Source organism: Conger conger, chromosome 14 (genome assembly GCF_963514075.1).
Source record: "Conger conger chromosome 14, fConCon1.1, whole genome shotgun sequence".
Lineage (NCBI taxonomy): Eukaryota > Metazoa > Chordata > Actinopteri > Anguilliformes > Congridae > Conger > Conger conger.
This window is the reverse complement of record NC_083773.1, coordinates 38,529,738-38,553,522: the sequence shown is the minus strand read 5'-3', so window position 1 is coordinate 38,553,522 and position 23,785 is coordinate 38,529,738. Positions and strand designations below refer to the sequence as shown.

The window sequence follows — 23,785 nt, the reverse complement described above, 5'->3', positions numbered from 1 at the left end:
CATGGTGAATATTTTAGATAAGCACCACCAAGAAAAGTATTTGGTGAACATACATTGATTGTATCTTTGTCTAGCTAAAGGTTTGGACCCCTACCAGTATAGAAAATGCATCTGTGTTTAGCTGACTGCTTCATTTGTTAATCTAGAAATATTGCATATGAGTGCATAGGTGAGATTCAGATCCAAGTAGCAATGTCCAGCACGCAGATAACAGTAAATACAGTGCGTTTATTTTTCATTCAAAAAGCTATGGCATTATTTATTTCTAATAAACACAAAGTGGTCTGAAACTTTTGTGAATATTGAGCAACATTGCTGAACATTTGCGAAACATTTGGTTGGAGAGTTATGTTAGCTTGCCGCAATGTACTGGCTCAATACGTTAGCAAGGAGTGTGTCACAAACCATTGGCACAGTAATGGTCTATTTGTGACTGTGCTTTCATCATAAAAATGTGCCTGCGCACTATTTCAATTTCAGCTTTAATTGATAAAGTAGATGCTAATAGTGAATGAGTACATTTTGGAATTGATAAAGGTGGGCAGTAGTCTGAGTTCATGGTGAAACAGGTGTTGTGATGCTGGGCGATCATCCTGTTCAGCCCAGTTGTCATGTAAGAATGGCCCCTCTCAATCTGTAATGTGCCCGTGCAGACTGTGGCTGACTGGCCCACGGGCATTAGACAACCACATCCCCCAGGGGCGGGAGTTTCAGTTGGCCAGTGTCTCACTGCTCTGGTCTGCGGTGTGAACCACAGTGGGATGCAAAACTGACTGCACATCACATGCTGCAGAGTAGAGCACACAGCTTGTCTGATAGATAGATAGATACCTGTGATAGGCACTTTTGGCCATACTATACTGGGGGGGAAGCTTTAATGCCATATCATACCAGTGAAAATGGTGTATTGGGTATGAATGTGCCCATTTCCTGCCTGTAAGATTAACAGTTCTCTCTCTCTCCCTCAATCTCTCTCTATCCCCCTCCGTCTTTCACAGGACTGGCAGCCCCCGTTTGCTGTGGAGGTGGATAACTTCCACTTCACTCCCCGAATCCAGAGGCTGAATGAGCTAGAGGTCTGTTTCTCTGCCCTCATCTGCCTTCAAAATGGCGGGTCTGGGCCTGCTGTTCACACACAACATGCTTCCATATTACTCTGTCATTGTGTGCAGCATACTGTATCTCCAGTATCGAGTAGACTGAAGTTATAATCTATGTTCTTTAAGTATTATCGTACTGTGAAAAAGTATTTGCCCCCTACCTAATGTCCTCTACAATTTCATATTTGTCTCACTGGAATGGTTTCAGATCTTTAGACAAAATGTTATGAGACATTAATGTTAAAGCAAAACAGATTTCAATAAAATTATTTATTTCAGGAAAAAAAACACTCATTTAACCCATGTGAAAAAAAATTACCCCCTTGATTGACCAATTAACCAAATTTACACAGGGCAGGCAGCCTTGTCAAATCTAAATATTGAACCATTCGAGTAAAGTTAAACCTTAAAGTTCCCACGAGCACATAATGCCACCATCAAAGGAAATTCCAGATGAGATTACAAAAGAAGTTGTTGGAATATGTCAGTCTGGAAAAGGTTTCAGAACCATCTATAAGGCTCTGTGACACCATCTAACCGCAGTGAGAACTTGCAACAGTGGAGAACCTTCCCAGGCATGCCAAAATTTTTCCAAGGGCACAAAAGATCCTAGAAGAACGACCAAAGAACCGCAGGCTTCTCTAATGTCAGCCATGTTCAAGGTTCATGAGAGCAGAAAGAGACTTGGCAAAAATGGCATTCTTTGGGAGGGTAGCAAACTGGTAGCTACTGGCTAACCATGTGAAATGCCAATGCTCCTCTCAGGTTTACAAAAAAGCACCTGGATGATCCTCATCCATGTTCTATGGACAAATGAGTTAAAAGTGTAAATCTTTGGATGGCACGGGTTCCTTTATATCTGGCATAAAGAAAATGCAGTGTCACAGTAAGGATGTCATACCAACAGTCAAATGGTGGAAGTATGATGGTGTGGCGATGCTTTGCCGGGTGACTTGCCATTATTGAAGCAACTATGAATTCTGCTCGGTACCAGAGTATTCTTAAGGACAATGTCCGGTCATCTGTCTGTGTGCTGAAGCATAATAGAGCTATGCAGCAAGACGATGATCAAAACACAAGAGGAAGTGAAAAAACAACATTAAAGTTTTGGATTGAGCTAGTCAAAGTCCATATTTGAGCCCAATAGCGATGCTGTGGCGAGACCTAAAGGAGTGTTTTATGCTGGAATACTTACCAATTTGGCAGAATTTAAGCAGTTCTGCATATAAGAGTGGGCTAAAATTCTTCCACAACTGACTTAAAACTATGACTTAAAACTATGGGAAATGCAACCAGTGAAGTTCAAGCGGCAATTACTTTTTCACATGGGTGACAATGGGTGTTTGATAACCTTTTTATATAAATGTAATTTCAAAAAATGTGTTTTGCGTTTACTCTGGTTCCCTTTAGGAAAGGCGAATACTTTCAAGGCACTGTATATACAGTATACTCAGCAGTAGTTATAGGGCACATTATATTATATAATACTTTTACTGCTCAATTGCCTCATTACCCCGTATAGTTATATGATGGTGTTAACAATACCTCAACTCCACTACAATATTAACAGTATATTCAACATTACCATTTTATCAGCACACTAACTGCTCAGCACCATATACCCAAGAGCTTTCAGTTTTGAGCCAATAATAATGTGTTAATTTATTCAGGATTCATAGATTTTTCCAGCTGATAATGCACAAATATGCTCAAGGTATGTGTACGTGATCACTTCATTGCCTTTTGGATCTGGACAAACTGGTACAAGTAGTGATGATTCTGTAGAACAACAATAGTTTCTGCCTTCGGCAGGTAAACTAATGAGATGCTTTGGGACAACGTTGGTGCGCACACAAACTCATAATATGATGATGTTACACAAACTGGTAATACACAAGAGGCCTTCCTCTGAGCCCCGACTGGTTTCCTAGTAACTTCCCTCTCCTACCATGTGTTGCCGGCTGGCTGGAGTTGATGCGGTGGCCTGTGTCAGCTACGCGGCCCGTTGGCCTCCGCATGTGTTCAGGCACAGGTGCTTCTGCTGTGAGCAGCTGGCAGACGCGTGTAGCTCAGCTGTTGCGCATTCATGGCTTCCTCTGTAAAACCACACGGGCGGCCTCTGCACTAACCGCAACTAGCAGCCAGGAAGCCAAACTCAATCCGCACTGATGATGAGGCACTGATTACGGATCGAGGAGGAAGTCTGCAGGGCTCTGCGCCAACTTGTTTTCCAAGGAGCACGTGAATTAGCCCCTAAATTATTTTTTTGAATTTGGATTCCCTTCTGTTGTGGAAAGGGGGCTCTTCCAGCTTTGAGGAATGTTGTTAAAAATGTAAATTTTATATTAATCGAAAGCACAAAATCAGAGGGAAATATTGATGAGGTGGAAGACTTTGAGCCCTTAATGGGCCGTGCCATCTGGTGAATGCTTGAAGTCACTCATGGATGTCGGGTAGTTCAAGTTCAAAGGAATTGCAATATGCTGCAAAGTGGCAATATTGAGGATTAGATTTAAGCATGCCGCTTCCTACATCATTGTTTTTGGAAGAATGTAGGGCTTTTTTGTTTCCGGTGGATTTCCTCTGGATCCGGAAGTTGTGGGAGGATGTTCCTCTGCTTCCTACGGTTGGTTCCGGAACAATGGATCACAAGGGCGATGCTCTGGAGTGTGTACATTCCTTTGGTCCACATCCGTATTCCTTTCCTTTTTATTCACACCTTATGTTCGATTCACATGCAATCCAGAAACAGCAACTGTTAAGTATCTTCTGTTCAGACTGCGAAGGAGGGTCAATCCTACTGGTTCTACCATTATATCAACATAATATTAGCCATAGAAGTGGTTCTCACTTTATCAAAGGACTGATATGACCCTCAGTTTTTTGACGTGATCATTGAAGGCTTTTTCTTTTTTCTTTTGTCATGGTCAGTGTTATGCTTTATTTTTAAATCTGCTGCCTTGCTGCTGACATTTGTGCCATCCAGAGGGGAAGGGTGCTGAAGCGAGCCACATCTTTGTGAAAGATGAAGAGAACGGCGGGGGTGCATTCCTATGAATGCGATCTTGTGGCGCAGTGAAGTGAATTGGCTTGAATGCAGGATTCTGGCTTTTTATGCGGAAAAGGAGAGCCAAAATGCAGAAGGAAATGTGCTGCGTTTAATAAATGGCGATGACCCAGACTTGAACCGCAAAAAATAAATACTCCTGTTTCTTTGAACCACTTGTCTTCGGTGCCTGGTTTGTTGGCCATAGAATTTCAAAATATTTACACAATCATTGGGGATTCAAAGGGAAAGTGCTTAATCTGAATAAAAATCTGAAAACGAGATATCTCGCACCTAATCTCTGGAACATCAAAAAAAAGTGTTGGAACACTGAATTCATTGGAATTTCATGGATTGGCACCGCCATGTTTTAAAATAAATAAATGTAAACATCAGCAGTTTGGCATCTTGTCACCATAGAGATGAGAACCCTCATCATTGGCCGATGCGACGCTTTCATTTTTGTCGCACGACACTTGTGGAAAAGCTTGTACAACCGTATAAATGAGGCTTAACCCCACGCTGCACTGCTGCCTGTGAGACCTCTTCTGTGGTTTGCACAGCTCACACTCTCGCTCTCCCCCTCTCCCCCTCTCCCCCTCTCCCTCTCTCCCTCTCAGGCTGAAACGCGCGTGAAGCTCAACTACTTGGATCGCATCGCCAAGTTCTGGGAGATCCAGGGATCCTCCCTGAAGATCCCCAACATCGAGAGGCGCATTGTGGATCTCTTCAGTCTGGCCAAGGTTCCCGCACCCCTGCACTGATCCTGTCACGTGTACAGACGCATACAGACCCATCTCGCATGCACTGACCACTTTCACATACAGACACCATCATATACAGACCACCTCCACATGCACAGACCGCCTTTCACATGTCAGTCCCCCCTGGATTTAGCTTTTTCTCTAATCTTTGCAATCAAAATGACTGATTATGTGCCAAATTTAGCTTTTTTTCCTTCCATTTATCGCCATATTTACTTGGTTGTATTCACAAAATTCAAATTAAAATACATGACAAAAACAGACAATATGCATAGAGTAGTCTAATGTGTTTACTTTCATGTCTCAGTGGGCATTAAATATCAAAACATGAATTTACTTTCAACATGAACTTCAATCGAGGAGCACAATGTTGTAGTTATGCTTCTCATTAGATGCCTTTATCCATCTACAAAAATGTTATGTACTATTGATTAACACTGTAATTAATAATGCACTGCTGATTCTGTCCTTTGGTAGCCTATCCCTCAAACCCAGGTTATTTACAGTATAGTTTTTAATAATTCTAATATTAATGGAGAGCAAGCAAGTCCCTGGGCAAGACGCCTAACCCCCAAATGCTCCTGACGAGCTGGTCGGTGCCTTGCATGGCAGCCAATCACCGTTGGTGTGCGAGTGTGTATGAATGGGTGAATGAGAAGCATCAATTGTACAGCGCTTTGGGTAAAGGTGCTATATAAATGCCAACCATTTACCATTTCCCAATTAGGTCCACCTATTGGCTAGACTGAAATGCATGAATATGGCTGTGGAGCAGGCTCTGACCCCGGAGCCCTGTTTGTGGCCCCGTGCAGGTGGTGACTGAGGAGGGGGGCTTTGAGACGGTCAGCAAGGAGCGACGCTGGGCTCGCGTGGCCCAGAAGATGGGCTACCCCCCAGGGAAGAACATCGGCTCCCTGCTGCGCTCCCACTACGAGAGGATCGTCTATCCCTTTGAGATGTTCCACTCCGGGGCCAGCCTGTCGGTAATGCGCCCAGTCTCTCCCCTGTGAAGCCCTGCTCTTACACCATTTCGCCTAATGTGTCTGTTGAGCAGCAAGCTACTGGCACTGAAACATGTTTTTATAGCCACAGAGTAGTCCTCTTTAGACTAGCGATTTTAGCTGTCACCTTTCTTTGTCGATATGCGGCAATATACAAATATGTGTATTCAAACATGTCATTTTCATATGACAAATATATAGCCCACCCACCACCACCCTGCTAATATTTTAATCTTTCTATCAAGGTGCTCTGTGTGCAATTTACGTAAGTTTAGCTACTCTGTGCGTGCGTGCGTGCGTGCGTGCGTGCGTGCTGTGAGTTTGTCTGTGTGCAGTGTATGTAGGCCTTTGTCCTGAGAGCCTATAGGTAGAACTCTCTGCCTGTCTCAGCAGTACAAGCCCAGGCCCTATGAGAGCGAAGAGGTGGACAAGGAGTACAAGCCCCACTCCATCCCCCTCCGCCAGTCAGTTCAGCCCTCTAAAGTGAGCAGCTATGGCAGGAGAGCCAATCGCCTGCAGCCTGATGTAAGAGCCCCGCCTCCACAACACTCTCATAGGATGACCGGTTACCCTGGTGTAAATTCAAATGCACTCCTACAAAAAGATTTAATTTTTCTATTTAATCAAAGTAATCATTCCTAACCCATCTTCCTGACCCAGTACTGACTACTGTCTCTAACCTTAAACAAGTAGATTCACACCTTTCTTTTCAACAAACGGATTTGTTTCATGCACTTATTGGGGTTGGAGACCAAAAGCCCACTTCTTGCAGGTGTTTTATTTATTATTTTCTTGACCTCCGACATTGTCCTTGTACCTTGTCCTTGTCGACCTCGGTTTAGCAGTACCAGGTGGCTCCCAGTAGCCTGTTCTACATGCAATCCAACTTCTTGGTTTCGACTGGATCATGTTTTAAGTACAATTTCTGTAGTTTACTGAATGCTACAAGACTGGGAGTTGTGCTCTCCCTCATGATTTTTGGCTGCCCATTTAATGTGGCAAAATAAGGCCCTCATTTTGGGTTGAAACCTTCCATATTTGAAGGCCAAATGGAAGCTCTCCCAAGAATATTTCATAATCCCTGCCTCGCATTTAATGTAAAGTTTTTTACCTTGAACACATTGGAAAGTTGTGCTAATTCTGTCAGGTGTTTTTAGAAGTTTTTTTTTACATTTTGGCAGAGGTCCCAGTTCTCTGGCTTTATGAACTATTCGGATCCATGTTGTGTTTGCTAAGCAAGGGCTCCACTGCAGTACTCGCTGGAATAAATTAGAACAGGGCCTTGATAAGGGAACAGTTTTACCACTAAAGTGTGAATCGCATTTTACGTATGCTGAAGCTTCAGGCGGCACTGCACAGCTACTGAACATTGCACCCAGTGCAGACACATGACTATTCCTCAATTATAGTCCTTCATTTAACTGCCTGTAAAACAACAAAGATAATATTTTTCTGCTTACGTTTTTACAGAAAGATACATGAAGCATTGTGTAAATAACTCCACTTCGGTGATGCTGTAAGGGTTATTTCCCTCCACTTCACAGAGCTAACGTTGCTACCATCTCCTGTCATTGATGGAGCTAGCACGGTTAGCATGCAGTGCTATTTTTGTACTGGGCGAACAGAGGTGAAATTGCTATCAGTGTTCTCGTATAACTATGGGTAAGATGGCCAAAAGGTGAATTTCCCAAAATGGCAGTGTATTCCTTTAAAGCCTGATTAATCACTTCAACCGCAGCAGTAACTGGGCCTCCCGCTGCCTCGGGGAAGCACGTGCTGTATGTGCCACAGAAACGCTGCTCTCCGTTATAAGCAGTCATACTCTGATTCCTGTCTGCAGAGCGGGTGTAAGGCGTGCGATTCGCTCAAGTGTTGGGAAGGAACAAAACCTTCCGTGAATTGGCAGGAAGACGTCTGTCTATTTCAAAACAACTCCTCGCATTTCAGATGCCTCGCGTATTCGTGGAATGCCTGCCCCTCGGAGAACAGGTTAAACTGGTCATCTAAGCGGTGTAATGTCATGTAAGAAGTACTTGAAGATCAGACTTACAGACAAGCTGAGATCAAAATATTCTTTTTCCTCAGTCAATTCCATAAGAACCGTACCATAATCATACGAACACGTCGTTTAGTATATATTCCATGGAATGTGATAAAATAGCGATACAGAGTTTTTGTTTTTATTTTATTTTTATGGACACTTAATGGAAAATTATTTTACTTGAAATGTATGTCGATCAATTTCACACAGCAGCACACATCCTCATTTTCAAAAAACAAAAACAACAGCCGCAAGATTTGTTTCACTCGCGTATGCGTCATATCGCTGCTGAAGCTAGTGCTGCTCTAACTTCTGCTTCAGCTTGTCTTCGAATGAAAAGTGGTTGGCGCACAGAAGAGCATTGCGAGGCCGATCTTGTTTACGCAGCTTTTGGAACGGGGCATGTGTGCTGGTTGCAGTGTTCGGTGCATTTTACTTTAAAATCCAGTCACCGACCTGCAGGCCTGACCTCTTTTGGAAATGGAAAACGAGATCCAAAATGGCGGTTAGCAGAGCCGGTGTTGCAGTCTCGCGCTTATTGTGGGTGAACTCCTGTGACCGATTCTCTTCCCCATGTTTCAGTATGACACTAACACTTCTTTATCACTTCCGATTAACAAGTGAAATTGTCTTTGTTAAAGGTACAATACGTAATTTCAGACTTCTAACCGTTAAGAGAGGAATAGCAGCAACAAACACCTTCAAACCACAACTGTTTATCCCTTTCCCTTCTCTGTGAATGCACTGACGGTGAAACACTATTGGCTGTGGCAATTAGAACTAATTTTCAATTAATGAGTTTGAATTATTGTACGGTTATCCAATGTTTTGGTACAGAGTACCGTCAACTGAATATTTTGAAATTAAAGTATACAGTAGGTCATTTCAGACTCCTCTATCGTTCAAGAGAGGAATTGCAGCAACAAACGCCCTCAAACCACAACACTGTTTATACTTCCCACAGTTTAGCAATATAGCGCGTAATATAAAGCGTTATTATACAGTTCAGTGTTCTGGTGCACTGTTTTGGAAAGCAGACGGTAACAAACGCAACAGATCCTGCCGTCTTTTCGTAGTGTTCTAGTAAGAAAATGTTCGCTGAACAGGTGACTTCATGAAATGTTGACTTTAGTGTGCTGCACAACACTTTAAATGTTTTGTCTTTGAAGTTTTCACTTTAGCTAACCAACTATATTATGAGCAAGCAATGTATTTGGCTATGTTACTAGCTGGTTATATAACCAAGATATGATGGTCTAGTACCACAAACGATGCAACTGTAACAGTTTGAGACAAATAAAAGTTTAGCTAAACACGCATGATTGAACATGTAAAGAGACAATAAGCAACGTGTACCTGCCCAAATTGCACTCCAGACAAGCGATCACAAACTCTGTACTATACTATTGGTTATCTAAGCATAGAATACACATTTAGTTATAAAATGATACCAGTTCGTTATCGGTATCAACAATGCTTGTGCAACTATGCTCGCAACGCTCGCTACGTTCGTATTGCTTCAGGTGGATACTTCTAAATTTGTCGAGCTGAGTATGGCTAATTTGCTTGTTGCTACCGATAGCGAACTGGTATTTTTATAACTTCATATGTAGTCTTCGCTTGGATAATAAGCAATAGTATACAGAGCTTCAGCGATAACTTGTCTGGAGTGTAATTTGGGCAGCTACCTGAGAACAATCAGAATAAGCCCCCACGCCATTGGCTGTGGCAATTAGAACCAATTTCCAACCAACGAGCTTGTATTATTGTACAGCTGTACAATTTTTTGGTAGTGTGACGACCCGTCAACTTTATATTTTGAAACCCGAATTGCAGGACTATAAACGCAGGCAGAGGGTGAGTCCACATGTCAGTGAGCCTTTTTCAATGGAAGGAAGGGATTTACAATCGTCTTGTAGCAATGTTTTAACACAAAAATCGTACCTATTGTACCTTTAAATGTATTTTATTTGAGGACATTATGGGGGGGGGGGGTGGGGGGTGAGACGAGATGTGGTTACTGTTAATGTGAGGCTTTCCAGGTTTCTGCCATTGTAAGTGTAAGCACTGCTGTCATGACGTGCGTAACCCCACTACCCTGTGTAATGGAATGATCTTGTTTTTATAACGGAAATGAGCATGTGTGTATAATCAAATGGTCATGTGCATAACGGCATAATCATGTTTGTGTGTGTGTGTGTGTGTGTAACAAAATGGTCCTGTGTGTGTAACAGCATGACGAGGTGTGTAACAGAATGATTAGGTGACGGGGTGCATGACGGATGGTGTGGGTAACAGTTTTAAGTGTGCGGTGATGTGACAATCCCCTTCTCCGGGGCACGCTGACTGTAATGGACGACAGTCTTTGTTGCAAAGATGATGTGATGGCCTCTTTTTAACCCCTAATAAAGCCTGTCATCAGAGTTCCTCCCTCCATCCCTCTGTCTGTCTGTAGCACTGTCCCTGTTACTCAAACTAACTGCCCAGCCCCTACACCCTCTTCACTCTTCCTTTTCCCAGCTACCCGTCCGCTGTGCCCCTCCCCCCTCCCTCTCTCTCTCAGTCCATTGTACTGTTGTTGTCTCTCCATGCAGGGTCCTGAAGATTTGCCCCCCCACCCTCTCAACACAGGCTCTCAACACACCTCGGTACTGCCTCTCTCGCTTTCTCCCTCTCTGTCTCGCTCTCTCCCTCTCCCTCTCCCTCGCTTTCTCGCTCTCTCCCTCGCTTTCTCGCTCTCTCCCTTGCTTCCTTGCTCTCTCTCTCTCTCTCCTTCGCTCACTCTCTCTCGCTCCCTGCCGCTCTGCCAGGCTTTCTGTCAGTCTGTCCACTCCTCTACATCTCTGGCCTGCTCTCTGAGCGCAACCTTCCCTCTGCTCGTCTCGTCTCTCATTCGGACGAGATTCCCACTCTCGGTGTCTTGGCTGTTTGGGCTCTGCTTCTCTGCAAGTGTGTGTTCACCCTCTGTGCTCTCGGGGTGCTGTTGTGTGCGTGCGTGTGTGTGTGTGTGTGTCGGCTGTGCCAGCTAGCTGCCCCTGCCGGTGTGTGTGCTCATTCGTGCCTGCACTCACCGGCGCGCTAGCGCCTCGCTGCTGCCGGGTTAGCCTCACGCTGTAGGCCGAGCTGAAGCTGTAGGACACCTGCTGGTAAAGCGATGTTACTGCGGGAGCCGTCCTCCCAGGTTACTCTGTGTTCCAGCCCCGCCCCTTCCAGTGTCAGCCAATCAAATGCCAGAGGACAGAGGAAGTGACAGGACCGAAGTGTGTGTTTGTGTGTCTGTGATCTGTTTCCTCCGTAAATTTCAGCATTGATGATTCCCGAACTTTGATATTTCTTTTAATTTTAATTTTAAGGCGCGTGTAAGATTTGGTTTTACCTTCATTTTTGTATGCATGTAGCCCCCGGTGCGGAAAGCTGTGTTTGAGCCTTCAAGTCTTCCTCCCCCAGTGCAGTGCCGGAATGTTCTCTTCAGGCTTAGCGGAGCAGTGGGTAGGAGAGTGTAGTAAGGCTGGGCCATAAACTCGTTTGATAATCATCTCTTTTATTCTTTTTTTGATCTGTAACGATCATCGCTGCCATGTGGCGTATTCCCTTTCTGTCTTTTCTCTTCTTTTTTCTTTTATTATCCCTGACACTGCTGTAAACTTCACAGGCAACGTGAAACCAATCATGTCATCCAATCAGCCGCAAGGTCGCACGTCATGTGATGTCAGAAGCTGTACGACCTTGCTTCCGATTGGCTGTCTCATCAACATCCAGTAGATATCGGTGGTGTTTTTTTCTTCTTTTTTCGGAAGCGTTTCACATTGTCTCTGGAGTTCTGCATCAGGTAGAGTTGAAGAAAGAAAGGCAGAAAGAAAAGCGATGTGATGACCGTTATTGCGCTCAGAAAAACATCAGATAATTTTGGAAGAAGCAAATCGCCCGGCCCCGGCGTGTAGGAGCGTGCAATGCATCCCCCGCCCCCTCACTTCTCAGCACAGTGACAGTGAGGTGTTCTCCTCCTCCACAGCTGTGTTCACTCTCTCTCTGCCTCTCTCTCTCTCTCTCCTCTCTCTCTCTGCCTCTCTCTCTTTCTCAGCCCGACCCCACGGAGGAGGACATAGAGAAGAATCCGGAGCTGAAGAAGCTGCAGATCTACGGGGCGGGGCCCAAGATGATGGGCCTGGGCCTGGTGCCCAGGGATAAGAGTCTCCGCAAGAAAGGTACCTGTGTGCCTGAGCCTGCCTGCGAGTATGGGTGTGTGTGTGTGTGTGTGTGTGTGTGTGTGTGTGTGTGTGTGTGTGTGTGTGTGTGTGTGTGTGTGTGTGTGTGTGTGTGTGGCTCAGTAAATGAGTCGGTGCGGTGGGTGAGCGAGTCGGTGCGGTGGGTGAGTGAAATCATGGTTAATCTCTGGTTTAATTGAATTTAATGAGTCTTTTGGCTGCTGCTGTGGAGTTAGTCGCCTAAATCCTCCCGTCCCCAGACGAGCTGCCGCAGACGGTGATCGTGCGGGACAGCGCAGTGGTGACGGTGAAGGAGGAGGTGCAGGAGGAGGAGAGCCCCAGCGAGGGGGATGGGGAAGCCCCCCCTCCCCCCAAAGACGCGGTGAAGAAGGAGGAAGGAAGCGCGGAGGAGGGCGAGGGCAGCGTTAAAGACGAGCCCTGCACCAAGATGACCATGAGGCTGCGGAGGAACCTGGGCAGCTCCCAGTTTGTGAGTCCCGCGCTGCAAACGCCTCTAACCGGAATGAGAGAGAACCCCATTACAATTACAGCAGTATGGAAGGAAGGGCTCTGTAAACAGAAGCTTGAATCGTTGAACCACTTCAGTCCCAAGAATGTTCTCAACTTTAACATTTTTCTCAACCAAAGCCAAAACCTCAAGCTTCATATTGGGCTTGAAGGGCTGGCCTAAAAGGGTTAAATCTTCTTTCAAAATGGCGCATGGGGATGTCTGGCCATAACAAACAGGGTTAGTGTGGAAAGGAGGCCCGTGTCTTAAAGGGGAGGGGTGTCGGAGCAATGTGAGGGAGGGAGTGGGTGGGGTTGTGGGTAGATTGAGGGGTGCATTGAAAAATGAGCGAAGATGAAACTGTCTCTCTCTCCTCTCATTCTCTCTCATTCTCTCTCCCTCTCTCTCCCTCTCTCTCCCTCCCTCTCCCTCCCTCTCCCTCCCTCTCCCTCCCTCTCCCTCCCTCTCTCTCCCTCAGGTGGACTCGTTCGTGTGCAGGATGTGCGGTCGCGGGGATGAGGATGAGAAGCTGCTTCTCTGCGATGGCTGCGATGATAACTACCACACCTTCTGCCTGCTGCCCCCCCTCACCGACCCGCCCAAAGGGGACTGGCGCTGCCCCAAATGTGTGGCCGAGGTGAGGCTGGAGAACTGCTAGCTCTGGCGCCATCTGCTGGCCGCCCTCATGTGTTCAGTGTCGGGCCTTCCTCATCTGCGGCGATTCTTTAGTTAAAGGTCCCGTATTGTGGAATTGCATTTTCATTATGGATTATAAAGGAGGTTAAGGTGTTATAACAACACTGTGAACGTATCAAAATGCACAGTCCCCAAATAAATCCACACAATCGGTTTTTGAGAAAATGTGCATTTAAACGAGTCGTTTTGGACCTCTGTGAAGTTGACATCACAACAATACGCTTGCTTGCTTCAGCATGGCCCACCGTGTAGCTGGTACAAATTGAAGCGCTCGACACAGATTGTGTACATTGGAGCTCGCCAGCCAATCAGAACAGAGGTTCAATTGATATTAATGAGCCTTATAGACACAGTCACTAAAACAGCCTGTTCTTGGTAAAGCTCTTCGGCGCTGCAGAATGAACATTCAACACTAGGTGGATTGAAACGTTGTTGTATGAATATCTGGAACTAAAGTAAAGCACTGGAAAGGTGAAGGATGTGTGTGCAGGCTGCTTGTGTGGGCGCTGAGGTCACTTCCTGTGTGTGCAGGAGTGTAAGAAGCCGGCGGAGGCGTTTGGGTTCGAGCAGGCCACGTGCGAGTACACCCTGCAGAGCTTTGGCGAGATGGCCGACACCTTCAAGGCCGACTACTTCAACATGCCTGTTCACGTGAGTGGAGACCACACACACACACGCTCCATACACACACTCCATACACACATTCCACAAGATCAATCGAGCACAAAAACCATTACCATTATGAATTTGACCAGATCTGGCACACACACCCACACACACACACACACACACACACACACACACACACACACACACACACACACACACGCACGCACTTATTACACACACACACACACACACACACACACATCACACACTTATTATACATATACACACACACACACACACACACATGCACGCTGAGACAGGCGTGTCACTGAGGCTGTCCCGGTGATGTGTGTGGGGTGCAGATGGTTCCCACGGAGCTGGTGGAGAGGGAGTTCTGGAGGCTGGTGAGCAGCATAGAAGAGGACGTGACGGTGGAGTACGGAGCAGACATCCACTCCAAAGACTTCGGCAGCGGCTTCCCCATGAACAACGGCAAGAGGCAGCTCTCCAAGGAGGAGGAGGTGAGTGCAGCCCCCTGTGTCTCTCATTCTGCAACACTGACCCCCTGTATCTATGTGCAGTACTGACAGAGCCCTCATTCTGCAACACTGACACCCTGTATCTATGCACAGTACTGACCGCCCTCACTCTGCAACACTGACCCCCTGTATCTATGTACAGTACTGACAGAGCCCTCATTCTGTAACACTGACCCCCTGTATCTATGTACAGTACTGACTGCCCTCATTCTGTAACACTGACCCCCTGTATCTATGTACAGTACTGACAGAGCCCTCATTCTACAACACTGACTCCCTGTATCTATGTACAGTACTGACAGAGCCCTCATTCTGCAACACTGACTCCCTGTATCTATGTACAGTACTGACAGCTCTTATTCTGTAACACTGACCTCCTGCACAGTAGTTTGGTCCGACACAGCACCTCTGTACAGAACAGAGCCCTCATTCTGCAGCCCTATATCTATGTGCAGTATTGTCAGACACAGCCCCCCGTACGGCTGATTCAGTACGTACCTCTCATTCTGACACTGGCCCCCTGCACCTCAGTACTGTCAGTCACAGCCTCCCTGTACAGCTGATTGGGCGCTGACCTCTCTGGCCCTCCCCCCTGGCAGGAGTACGCCAGCTGTGGCTGGAACCTGAACGTGATGCCCGTGCTGGAGCAGTCGGTCCTGTGCCACATCAACGCCGACATCTCGGGCATGAAGGTGCCCTGGCTGTACGTGGGCATGGTCTTCTCGGCCTTCTGCTGGCACATCGAGGACCACTGGAGCTACTCCATCAACTACCTGCACTGGTACAGCCGCTCCCAGAACACAGCACTGGCAGCAGGGCTTCAGAGCGCCCTTTACCTGCCGTTTACCTGCCGTTTACCTGCCGTTTACCTGCCGTTTAACTGCCGTTTACCTGCCGTTTACCTGCCCTTCACCTGCCGTTTACCTGCCCTTCACCTGCCGTTTACCTGCCGTTTACCTGCCGTTTACCTGCCCTTCACCTGCCGTTTACCTGCCGTTTACCTGCCCTTCACCTGCCGTTTACCTGCCCTTTACCCCCCTTTTACCTGCCCTTCACCTGCCCTTCACCTGCCCTTTACCTGCCATTTACCTGCCCTTTACCCCCTTTTACCTGCCCTTCACCTGCCCTTCACCTGCCGTTTACCTGCCGTTTACCTGCCCTTCACCTGCCCTTCACCTGCCGTTTACCTGCCCTTCACCTGCCCTTCACCTGCCGCTACACTACAATCTCACAGCGTTCCACTCTCAAAAGCAGAAAGCCAGCAAAAAGCCAGCAACTTACTGACGTTGATGTGACGTGTCAACAGTAGGCCTAAATGTCCTTTTGGTGATTTTACTCAAGTGATAGGCATTTGTTTTGGCTTATGTGAATGAGGTTTGTTCATAAAAGATTTTGTAATCCATTTTTCATCCGGCACGCTGGTTTGGAAACGCTGCTTTAGAGTCCTTCTTTGCTTGAGTCCCAACTCAAGAACTTTCAGAACATTTGGGTTTTGGGTTTTTCAGTGATTCTTTTGGGCGACTTGCTTGTGCTTTCCCCACTCGTTTCTGCACGCTGGTTTCCATACGTTTTTAAAACACTGAATTCCGTCGCTGTTGAAATGTAAAGATTGGTGACAGTTTTGCGAGGCTGTTGTGTGTGGCGGGAGGGCGTGTTAAATCGTGCCCTCCTCCTTCAGGGGCGAGCCGAAGACGTGGTACGGGGTGCCCCAGTCGGCGGCCGAGCAGCTGGAGGCCGTGATGAAGAAGCTGACCCCCGAGCTGTTTGAGTACCAGCCCGACCTGCTGCACCAGCTGGTCACCATCATGAACCCCAACATCCTCATGGCCCACGGCGTGCCGGTCAGTCTGGGGGGCTCCTGTGGGGGGGGGGGGGGGTCGGGCGCTGGGGGGGCTCCTGTGGGGGGTGGGGTCGGGCATTTAGGATTGTTCAACCGCATTAGTTTGCTGCAAACGTAGTTTAAGATGGCGAATGTTCGCGGCGGACACGTCAGATTAGCTTGCCAGCGGTGATATAACCAGGACATAAAAAATACCAAGGTCAAGAGATTCATGCGAGGCGGGTGTATTCTCTCTCTTCCCCTTTCATTTAGTCGTGTGTAATTGAGGATGCATTTTCGGATGTAAAAGCTGTTCATATGCCTCTAGATTAGGCTTATATTTCAGACAAATTGACCATTCATTTCCCTCCAAAATGAATTTCAACTAAGGAATTAAATGAAATGTAGGCTTTAGAAATGCACATGCAATGTCAAGGCCCTGCTTGGCAGTTGCCTTGGGTGAAACTGTGCAGGGATTGCAGGTGACAGTTAGGCTTACTGGAGTACAGTTGATCCTGAAATAATAAATAATAATAATAAATCTCATTCCAACAGTGGAAAATCTGCACTACTCTGCTGTAGAGTTTTGATGTTTCTGAGAGGTTTGAGAGAGACCCACGCCCCAGGAGCAGACCCACTGACCCGTTTCTTTGTGTTTTTCTGTGACAGGTGGTGCGTACCAACCAGTGTGCGGGGGAGTTTGTCATAACCTTCCCCCGGGCCTACCACAGCGGCTTCAACCAAGGGTATAACTTTGCTGAAGCTGTTAATTTCTGCACGGCTGATTGGGTGAGTGTCCTGTCCGTCTGCTTGTCTGTCCTTGTAGTGAGTCAGCAGCTGCACCCCCCGTACCCTCCTCCTGTTGAGGCTGGGCTGGGCTGGTGTGGGCTTGGTTAGAATTTGGATACGAGACTAGAAGTGGTGTTGCTGGGCCAGTAGGGGGCGATCTTCGGGTGTGACCTACAGTACACAGGTCAGGGTGTGGTTATAAATCGGGTTTTTACCCAGATCCAGACACACTGAGCAGTGCTGTGCACGTTATCAGCACAGGAATGGTGAATTCCGTAACACCTTTTTGTTGTTTTAATTGTGGATCGTTGTTACAATCGGGTGCCTACTCTGAGCTTCTTCCTGAATGTAGGCGCTTGACTCTGGAGCCTGTGTTCTTCCTGCATCTTGGCTTCCATCACTTATCAGTCTCTGTACTCTCTCCCTCTCTCCCTCCCTCTCTCACACCCTCCCTCACACCCTCCCTCTCTCTCCCTCTCCCCCTCCCTCACACCCTTCCTCTCTCCCCCTCCCTCACACCCTTCCTCTCTCTCCCTCCCTCTCCCTCCCTCCCTCCCTCCCTCCCTCTCCCTCTCTCCCTCTCTCCCTCCCTCCCTCTCTCTCCCTCTCTCCCTCTCCCTCCCTCTCCCTCCCTCTCTCTCCCCCCCTCTCTCTCTCTCTCTCCCTCCCTCACACCCTTCCTCTTCTCCCTCCCCCTCCCTCACCCTTCCTCTCTCTCCCTCCCTCTCCCTCCCTCCCTCCCTCTCCCTCTCTCCCTCTCTCTCCCTCTCTCTCCCTCTCCCTCCCTCTCTCTCCCCCCCTCTCTCTCTCTCTCTCTCCCTCCCTCTCTCTCTCTCTCCCTCTCTCCTCTCTCTCTCTCTCTCCCTCTCCCTCTCCCTCTCTCTCCCTCTCCCTCTCCCTCTCCCTCTCCCTCTCCCTCTCCCTCTCCCTCTCCCTCTCCCTCTCCCTCTCCCTCTCCCTCTCCCTCTCCCTCTCCCTCTCTCTCTCTCTCTCTCCAGCTGCCAGCCGGCCGCTCCTGCATCGAGCACTATCGCCGGTTGCGCAGGTACTGTGTCTTCTCCCACGAGGAGCTCACCTGCAAGATGGCCGCCTGCCCCGAGAAGCTGGACCTGAACCTGGCGGCCGCTACGCACAGGGAGATGTTCACCATCGTGCAGGAAGAGAGGAAGCTCCGCAAGGGCCTCCTGGAGAGGGTAAGAGAGACCAGCATCCTAATGAGGCTGAGAAACCATCACAATGCACCCTAATGAGGTCGAGAAACCATCACAATGCTCCCTGAGGCAGAGAGACCGTCACAATGCACCCTAATGAGGTCGAGAAACCATCACAATGCACCCTGAGACAGAGAGACCGTCACAATGCTCCCTGAGACAGAGAGACCGTCACAATGCACCCTGAGACAGAGAGACCGTCACAATGCACCCTGAGACAGAGAGACCGTCACAATGCACCCTGAGACAGAGAGACCGTCACAATGCACCCTAATGAGGCTGAGAAACCATCACAATGCACCCTGAGACAGAGAGACCGTCACAATACACGCTAATGACGCCGAGAAACCGTCACAATGCACCCTGAGCCAGAGAAACCATCACAATGCACCTTAATGGGCCAGAGAGACCGTCACAATACAACTATCACAATGCACCCTGAGCCAGAGAAACCATCAGAATATATCCTAATGAGGCAGAGAAACCATCAGAATATATCCTAATGAGGCAGAGAAACCACCAAACCCCCCCCCCCCCAGTATTTTCAATTAAATAATGTTAAAATGAAAGCAGTAACCAGATTGTGTGTTTCCTGTACACAGGGCATTACTGAAGCAGAGAGGGAGGCCTTCGAGCTCCTCCCTGACGATGAGAGGCAGTGTGACAAGTGCAAGACCACCTGCTTCCTGTCCGCACTGGCCTGTTCCAACTGTCCGGAGCGCCTGGTGTGTCTCTACCACACCCAGGACCTGTGTGCCTGTCCCAGCGACAAGCACTACCTCAGGTACCTCCTGGAATCTGCTAGAAAGCTCCCTCGCTCTCTTTCACATCTTTTTGAATACTTGGCTTAAAATAAAAGTCGAAGAATATTTTGCTCGCCATGGCGAATTTCTTGACTGAAAACTGGAAAATGCAAAGATAATTTAAAATGGGGAATAGACTGGAATAGCTTTTATAATTGCAATGGTTGCATCACCACATCTGAATGGTAATAGTAAGAATAGCGTAGCTGGGTTTGAGTAATTATGGTTAACCAATGTTTTATGTGGGTTGCCATTATTACATACTTTGAACATTTAGAAGATAAAACTTTAATGCACGTAATAAAAATGGTGGCGAAACTATTTTTCAGAATTTCAGAAATAAACACACATTCAAACACTCACTTGCACGCAATTGGGGGTTAGGGATCGAACCGGCAAGCTTTCGGCTTCCGGACGACGGCTCTCGCCTCCTGAGTTAATGTTGCCCTGAAGGCAGAAGGGCGGAAGCAGCAGGAGGTGAGATGAGATGGGGGGTGCTGACCCGCGTCCCGCTGCTCTCTCTCCCAGGTACCGCTACTCCCTGGACGAGCTGCTGGCCATGCTCCACCGGCTCAAGGTGCGGGCCGAGTCCTTCGACTCCTGGGCCAACCGCGTCAGAGAGGCCCTGGAGCAGGAGGAGGGGAGGAAGATAGGTGAGGAAGACTCCGTCTGTGCACACATGAAGGATGTGTGTAGTACCATTATACATGCACATTTTGGATATGTGTAATACAGTCATGTATACCTGCTGGATGTGTGTAATACAGTCATGTATACCTGCTGAATGTGTGTAATACAGTCATGTATACCTGCTGGATGTGTGTAATACAGTCATGTATACCTGCTGGATGTGTGTAATAGTCATGTATACCTGCTGAATATGTATAATACAGTCATGTATACCTGCTGGATGTGTGTAATACAGTCATGTGTACCTGCTGGATGTGTGTAGTACAGTCATGTGTACCTGCTGGATATGTGTAGTACAGTCATGTATACCTGCTGGATATGTGTAATACAGTCATGTATACCTGCTGGATATGTGTGTGTAAGTTATGTCACCACATACCTCGTCCATGTGTTGAGTTTGGGCGTGTGTGTTTACAGCTATTCAGGAGCTGGAGACTCTGAAGGAGGAGGCAGCGGAGCGGAAGTTTCCGGACAACGAGCTGCTCCAGCGTCTCAACAAAGCGATGAGCCACATTGAGCAATGCCAGACCAGCTGCACTGAGCTGCTGTCCAACTCACAGAGCGGGTGAGCTGAGTGTAAAACTGAGCTCACAGAGCAGGTGAGCTGAGTGTAAAACTGAGCTCACAGAGCAGGTGAGCTGAGTGTAAAACAGTGAGCTCACAGAGCAGGTGAGCTGAGTGTAAAACAGTGAGCTCACAGAGCAGGTGAGCTGAGTGTAAAACAGTGAGCTCACAGAGCAGGTGAGCTGAGTGTAAAACGGTGAGCTCACAGAGCAGGTGAGCTGAGTGTAAAACGGTGAGCTCACAGAGCAGGTGAGCTGAGTGTAAAACAGTGAGCTCACAGAGCTGGTGAGCTGAGTGTAAAACAGTGAGCTCACAGAGCAGGTGAGCTGATTGTAAAACTGAGCTCACAGCTGGTGAGCTGAGTGTAAAACAGTGAGCTCACAGCTGGTGAGCTGAGTGTAAAACAGTGAGCTCACAGAGCTGGTGAGCTGAGTGTAAATCAGAGAGTTTCTGTTGATGAGGGTCTGGGCCATTCTCCAGAGTGGGTGTTGAGGGTTTCCTGCTGCTCTTGTGCAGGCAGATGACGCTGGCAGACCTGAAAGCCCTGCTGGAGAGGATCAACAACCTGCCCTGTGCCGTAGCACAACTGGACCAGATGCAGGTGAGACCTGCGTGTGACCTGTCTGCGTCTGTGTCTGTATCTGATTAAGTTGAATGAAGCCCTTTCATTGGCTGAACGGTAGTACAGTGTATGTAAATGAGTCTGTTGGCTCAGGCGCTACTGCAGACAGTGGAGCAGTTCCAGTCCAGCGCCCAGGCCCTGCTGGGGGGAGAAGACTGGTCGCGGGGGCTGCCCCCTCCGGAGCGGCTGGAGGCCCTGCTGGAGCAGGGGGGCGTCCTGCGGGTCCAGCCCCCGGAGGTGGAGCTGCTGCGTGGGCTGCAGGCGCAGGGCCGCTGGCTGGGGGAGGTGCGGAGGACCCTGGGCCCGCAGGGCGGCGAGGTGACGCTGGGCGTGCTGCGCAGCCTGATGGAGGCCGGCTGCAGCGTGCCGCAGAGCTCCGCCGTGGAGACCGCCATGGCAGAGCTGCAGGAGCTGCTCACCATCGCCGAGCGCTGGGAGGAGAAGGCCCACATCTGCCTGGAGCACAGGTACGCTACACACACCTGGAGCACAGGTATACTATGCACACCTGGAGCACAGGTACACTCCTATTGTCCCGCATTTGGAGTGTCTGAGTGTCTGAGATGTTTGGCTCTGGTCTAACGGCCCCTCTGTGGCCCTCTGCAGGCAGAAGCACCCCCTCTCCACACTGGAGGCCATAGTGAACGAGGCCCAGCTCATCCCCGTGCAGCTGCCCAACATCCAGTCCCTGCAGGGCTGTCTGAGCCGAGCCCGGGCCTGGGTCACCGACCTGGAGGAGATACAGGCGAGTCCCGCCTCCCTGTAGCCGCTTGTGCGCCCCTGCCCAAGCGCGCTGGACAATTCCTACATGCTCCAATTGATTCAACTTAATATTTCGTTTTTCTTTGTGTACAAAATCTTCAGTTTAACCTGGGAAGTATCGGGAACTTTAGAAAGCAAAACTAGATGTTTTTTAGTGGTGTGTGATACAGCTGAACCATATCGCTCCCCAACGCTGTGAAGAAGTCAAACTCCTACCTTCTCCTGTGTTTCCTTCTACGCAAGACATTCTCCTGAAACAGATTAACATTAAACTGCTTAAGTAGTGAACATAAAGCATAATAAAGTAAGTTGGGATGATGAGGGTAACTCCCTAGAGCAAAACTTATATGAATGTAAAAAAAAAAAAAAAAATTTTAAGAGCAGAGACATACAGGTTTGGGACTACAGATGAAAATGAGCTCATTAGCTAACTAATTTACATCGATGTGGAAACTGAAAATGTTGATTATTGCGCACTGTCCCTGATAAATAAAATAAATAAATAAATCTATGCTTGTGTCCGTCCTGCAGAATGGTGAGCACTACCCCTGCCTGGATGACCTGGAGGGGCTGGTGGCCATCGGGAGGGACCTGCCTGTGCGCATGGAGGAGTTGCGGCAGCTGGAGCTGCAGGTGGCCAGCGCTCACTCCTGGAGGGACAAGGCCAGCAAGACCTTCCTGAAAAAGAACTGTCAGCAGAGCCTTCTGGAGGTGAGGGCGGCCATTGCGCCATTCCGTCTCTCATCAAGCCTGGACAAAGCGGTTAAATTGGCCTTTTTTTGGGGACGTAACCCTTATTTGTGTGTGTGTGTGTGTGTATAGGTGCTGTGTCCTTGTACAGAGAAGCGGAGGGAGAGAGGAGAAGGGAAGGAGTACCGTGCTGACACAGACAGCCTTGGCCTCACCGCACAAGACCTGAGGGACCCTGGAGCCATCGTTAGTCTCTCTCTGCCTTAACCCTACCCAGAACCACTTTGACCCTAATGTGTGTGTGCGTGAGTGTGTGTGAGCTTGAGTGCATGCGTTTGATGCTCCTCTGTGCTCCTGTGGGCGTGGCAGGTGTCGGCGTTCAAGGAGGGGGAGAAGCGCGAGAAGGAGGCGCTCCTGCGGCTGCAGGAGGTGAACCTGGCCAAGCCGGGCCTGGAGCGCCGCGCCGGGGAGGACCGGAGCAGGAGGAGGACCAACGGCGCGGAGCAGCACGTCTCCGTCCCATCCGTGGACTTGACAAAGGAGGACGGGCAGGAGGCGCAGGACGGGGAGGAGGGGAAGAGCCCCGCGTCCCCGCCCGCCTCCTCCTCCTCCTCCTCCTCCGTCTGCGTGTGCGGGCGCCCGCCCCGGTCTCCGCTCCTGCGCTGCCACTTATGCAAAGACTGGTTCCACGGCGGGTGCGTGCCCTTCCCCTCCCTCCTGCCCCCCGGGCCCGCGCCGGCGCCCTGGTGGGACTGGGACACGCGCTTCCTGTGCCCGCTCTGCCAGCGCTCGCGCCGCCCGCGCCTGGAGACCATCCTGGCCCTGCTGGTGGCCCTGCAGCGGCTGCCCGTCCGCCTGCCCGAGGGCGAGGCCCTGCAGTGCCTGACGGAGCGCGCCATCACCTGGCAGGGCCGCGCCAAGCAGCTGCTGGAGGGCCCCGAGCTGCACGGGGCCCTGCTCGCCCTGCGCACACTCCGCCACGCCCACGGGCGCCCGGAGGGGGAGGAGCCGCCGCCCCCGCCGCCGCCCGAGGAGAAGAAAGGGAACTCTGTCATCGTCCTGTCCGACTCGGAGGGGGGCGAGAGGGAGGAGGGGGTGATCGACCTGACCGAGGACGCCTGCCCCCCCAAAACGGCCAATCAGAGAGTGGCACACTCCGCTCCGGTAAGAGACCAGCGACGGGGTTGGTGTCGGCTGCGATGTTGGCAGTCATTTGTTGCAGTATTAGCAGTTGGCTACTTGCATAATGGTAGGAGTTAGCTGCTCATTTGAGTAGTAATATTAGTCATCGATTCACGGGACATGTAATGCATTATAGTATTTATG

General features: G+C 49.0%; 1 protein-coding gene across 4 annotated transcripts in view; it reads left to right on the top strand.

Moving 5' to 3' along the window:
* kdm5c (lysine demethylase 5C) overlaps positions 1-23,785 on the top strand; it is a 31,105-nt gene that overhangs the window by 3,607 nt on the left and 3,713 nt on the right. Inside the window, exons 3-25 of one of the 4 annotated variants that reach the window (XM_061218904.1) lie at positions 999-1,076; positions 4,767-4,889; positions 5,723-5,893; positions 6,302-6,436; positions 10,547-10,600; positions 12,034-12,157; positions 12,418-12,647; positions 13,144-13,302; positions 13,893-14,012; positions 14,333-14,491; positions 15,109-15,290; positions 16,188-16,350; positions 16,998-17,117; positions 18,116-18,310; positions 18,931-19,116; positions 19,664-19,784; positions 20,239-20,386; positions 20,902-20,986; positions 21,101-21,474; positions 21,614-21,752; positions 22,301-22,480; positions 22,592-22,705; positions 22,829-23,623. In XM_061218904.1, the coding sequence (XP_061074888.1) occupies positions 999-1,076; positions 4,767-4,889; positions 5,723-5,893; positions 6,302-6,436; positions 10,547-10,600; positions 12,034-12,157; positions 12,418-12,647; positions 13,144-13,302; positions 13,893-14,012; positions 14,333-14,491; positions 15,109-15,290; positions 16,188-16,350; positions 16,998-17,117; positions 18,116-18,310; positions 18,931-19,116; positions 19,664-19,784; positions 20,239-20,386; positions 20,902-20,986; positions 21,101-21,474; positions 21,614-21,752; positions 22,301-22,480; positions 22,592-22,705; positions 22,829-23,623 (4,155 nt within the window). The remainder of the gene's footprint in view (positions 1-998; positions 1,077-4,766; positions 4,890-5,722; positions 5,894-6,301; positions 6,437-10,546; positions 10,601-12,033; positions 12,158-12,417; positions 12,648-13,143; positions 13,303-13,892; positions 14,013-14,332; positions 14,492-15,108; positions 15,291-16,187; positions 16,351-16,997; positions 17,118-18,115; positions 18,311-18,930; positions 19,117-19,663; positions 19,785-20,238; positions 20,387-20,901; positions 20,987-21,100; positions 21,475-21,613; positions 21,753-22,300; positions 22,481-22,591; positions 22,706-22,828; positions 23,624-23,785) is intronic. The other 3 variants (XM_061218905.1, XM_061218906.1, XM_061218907.1) reach the window with 3 other exon arrangements.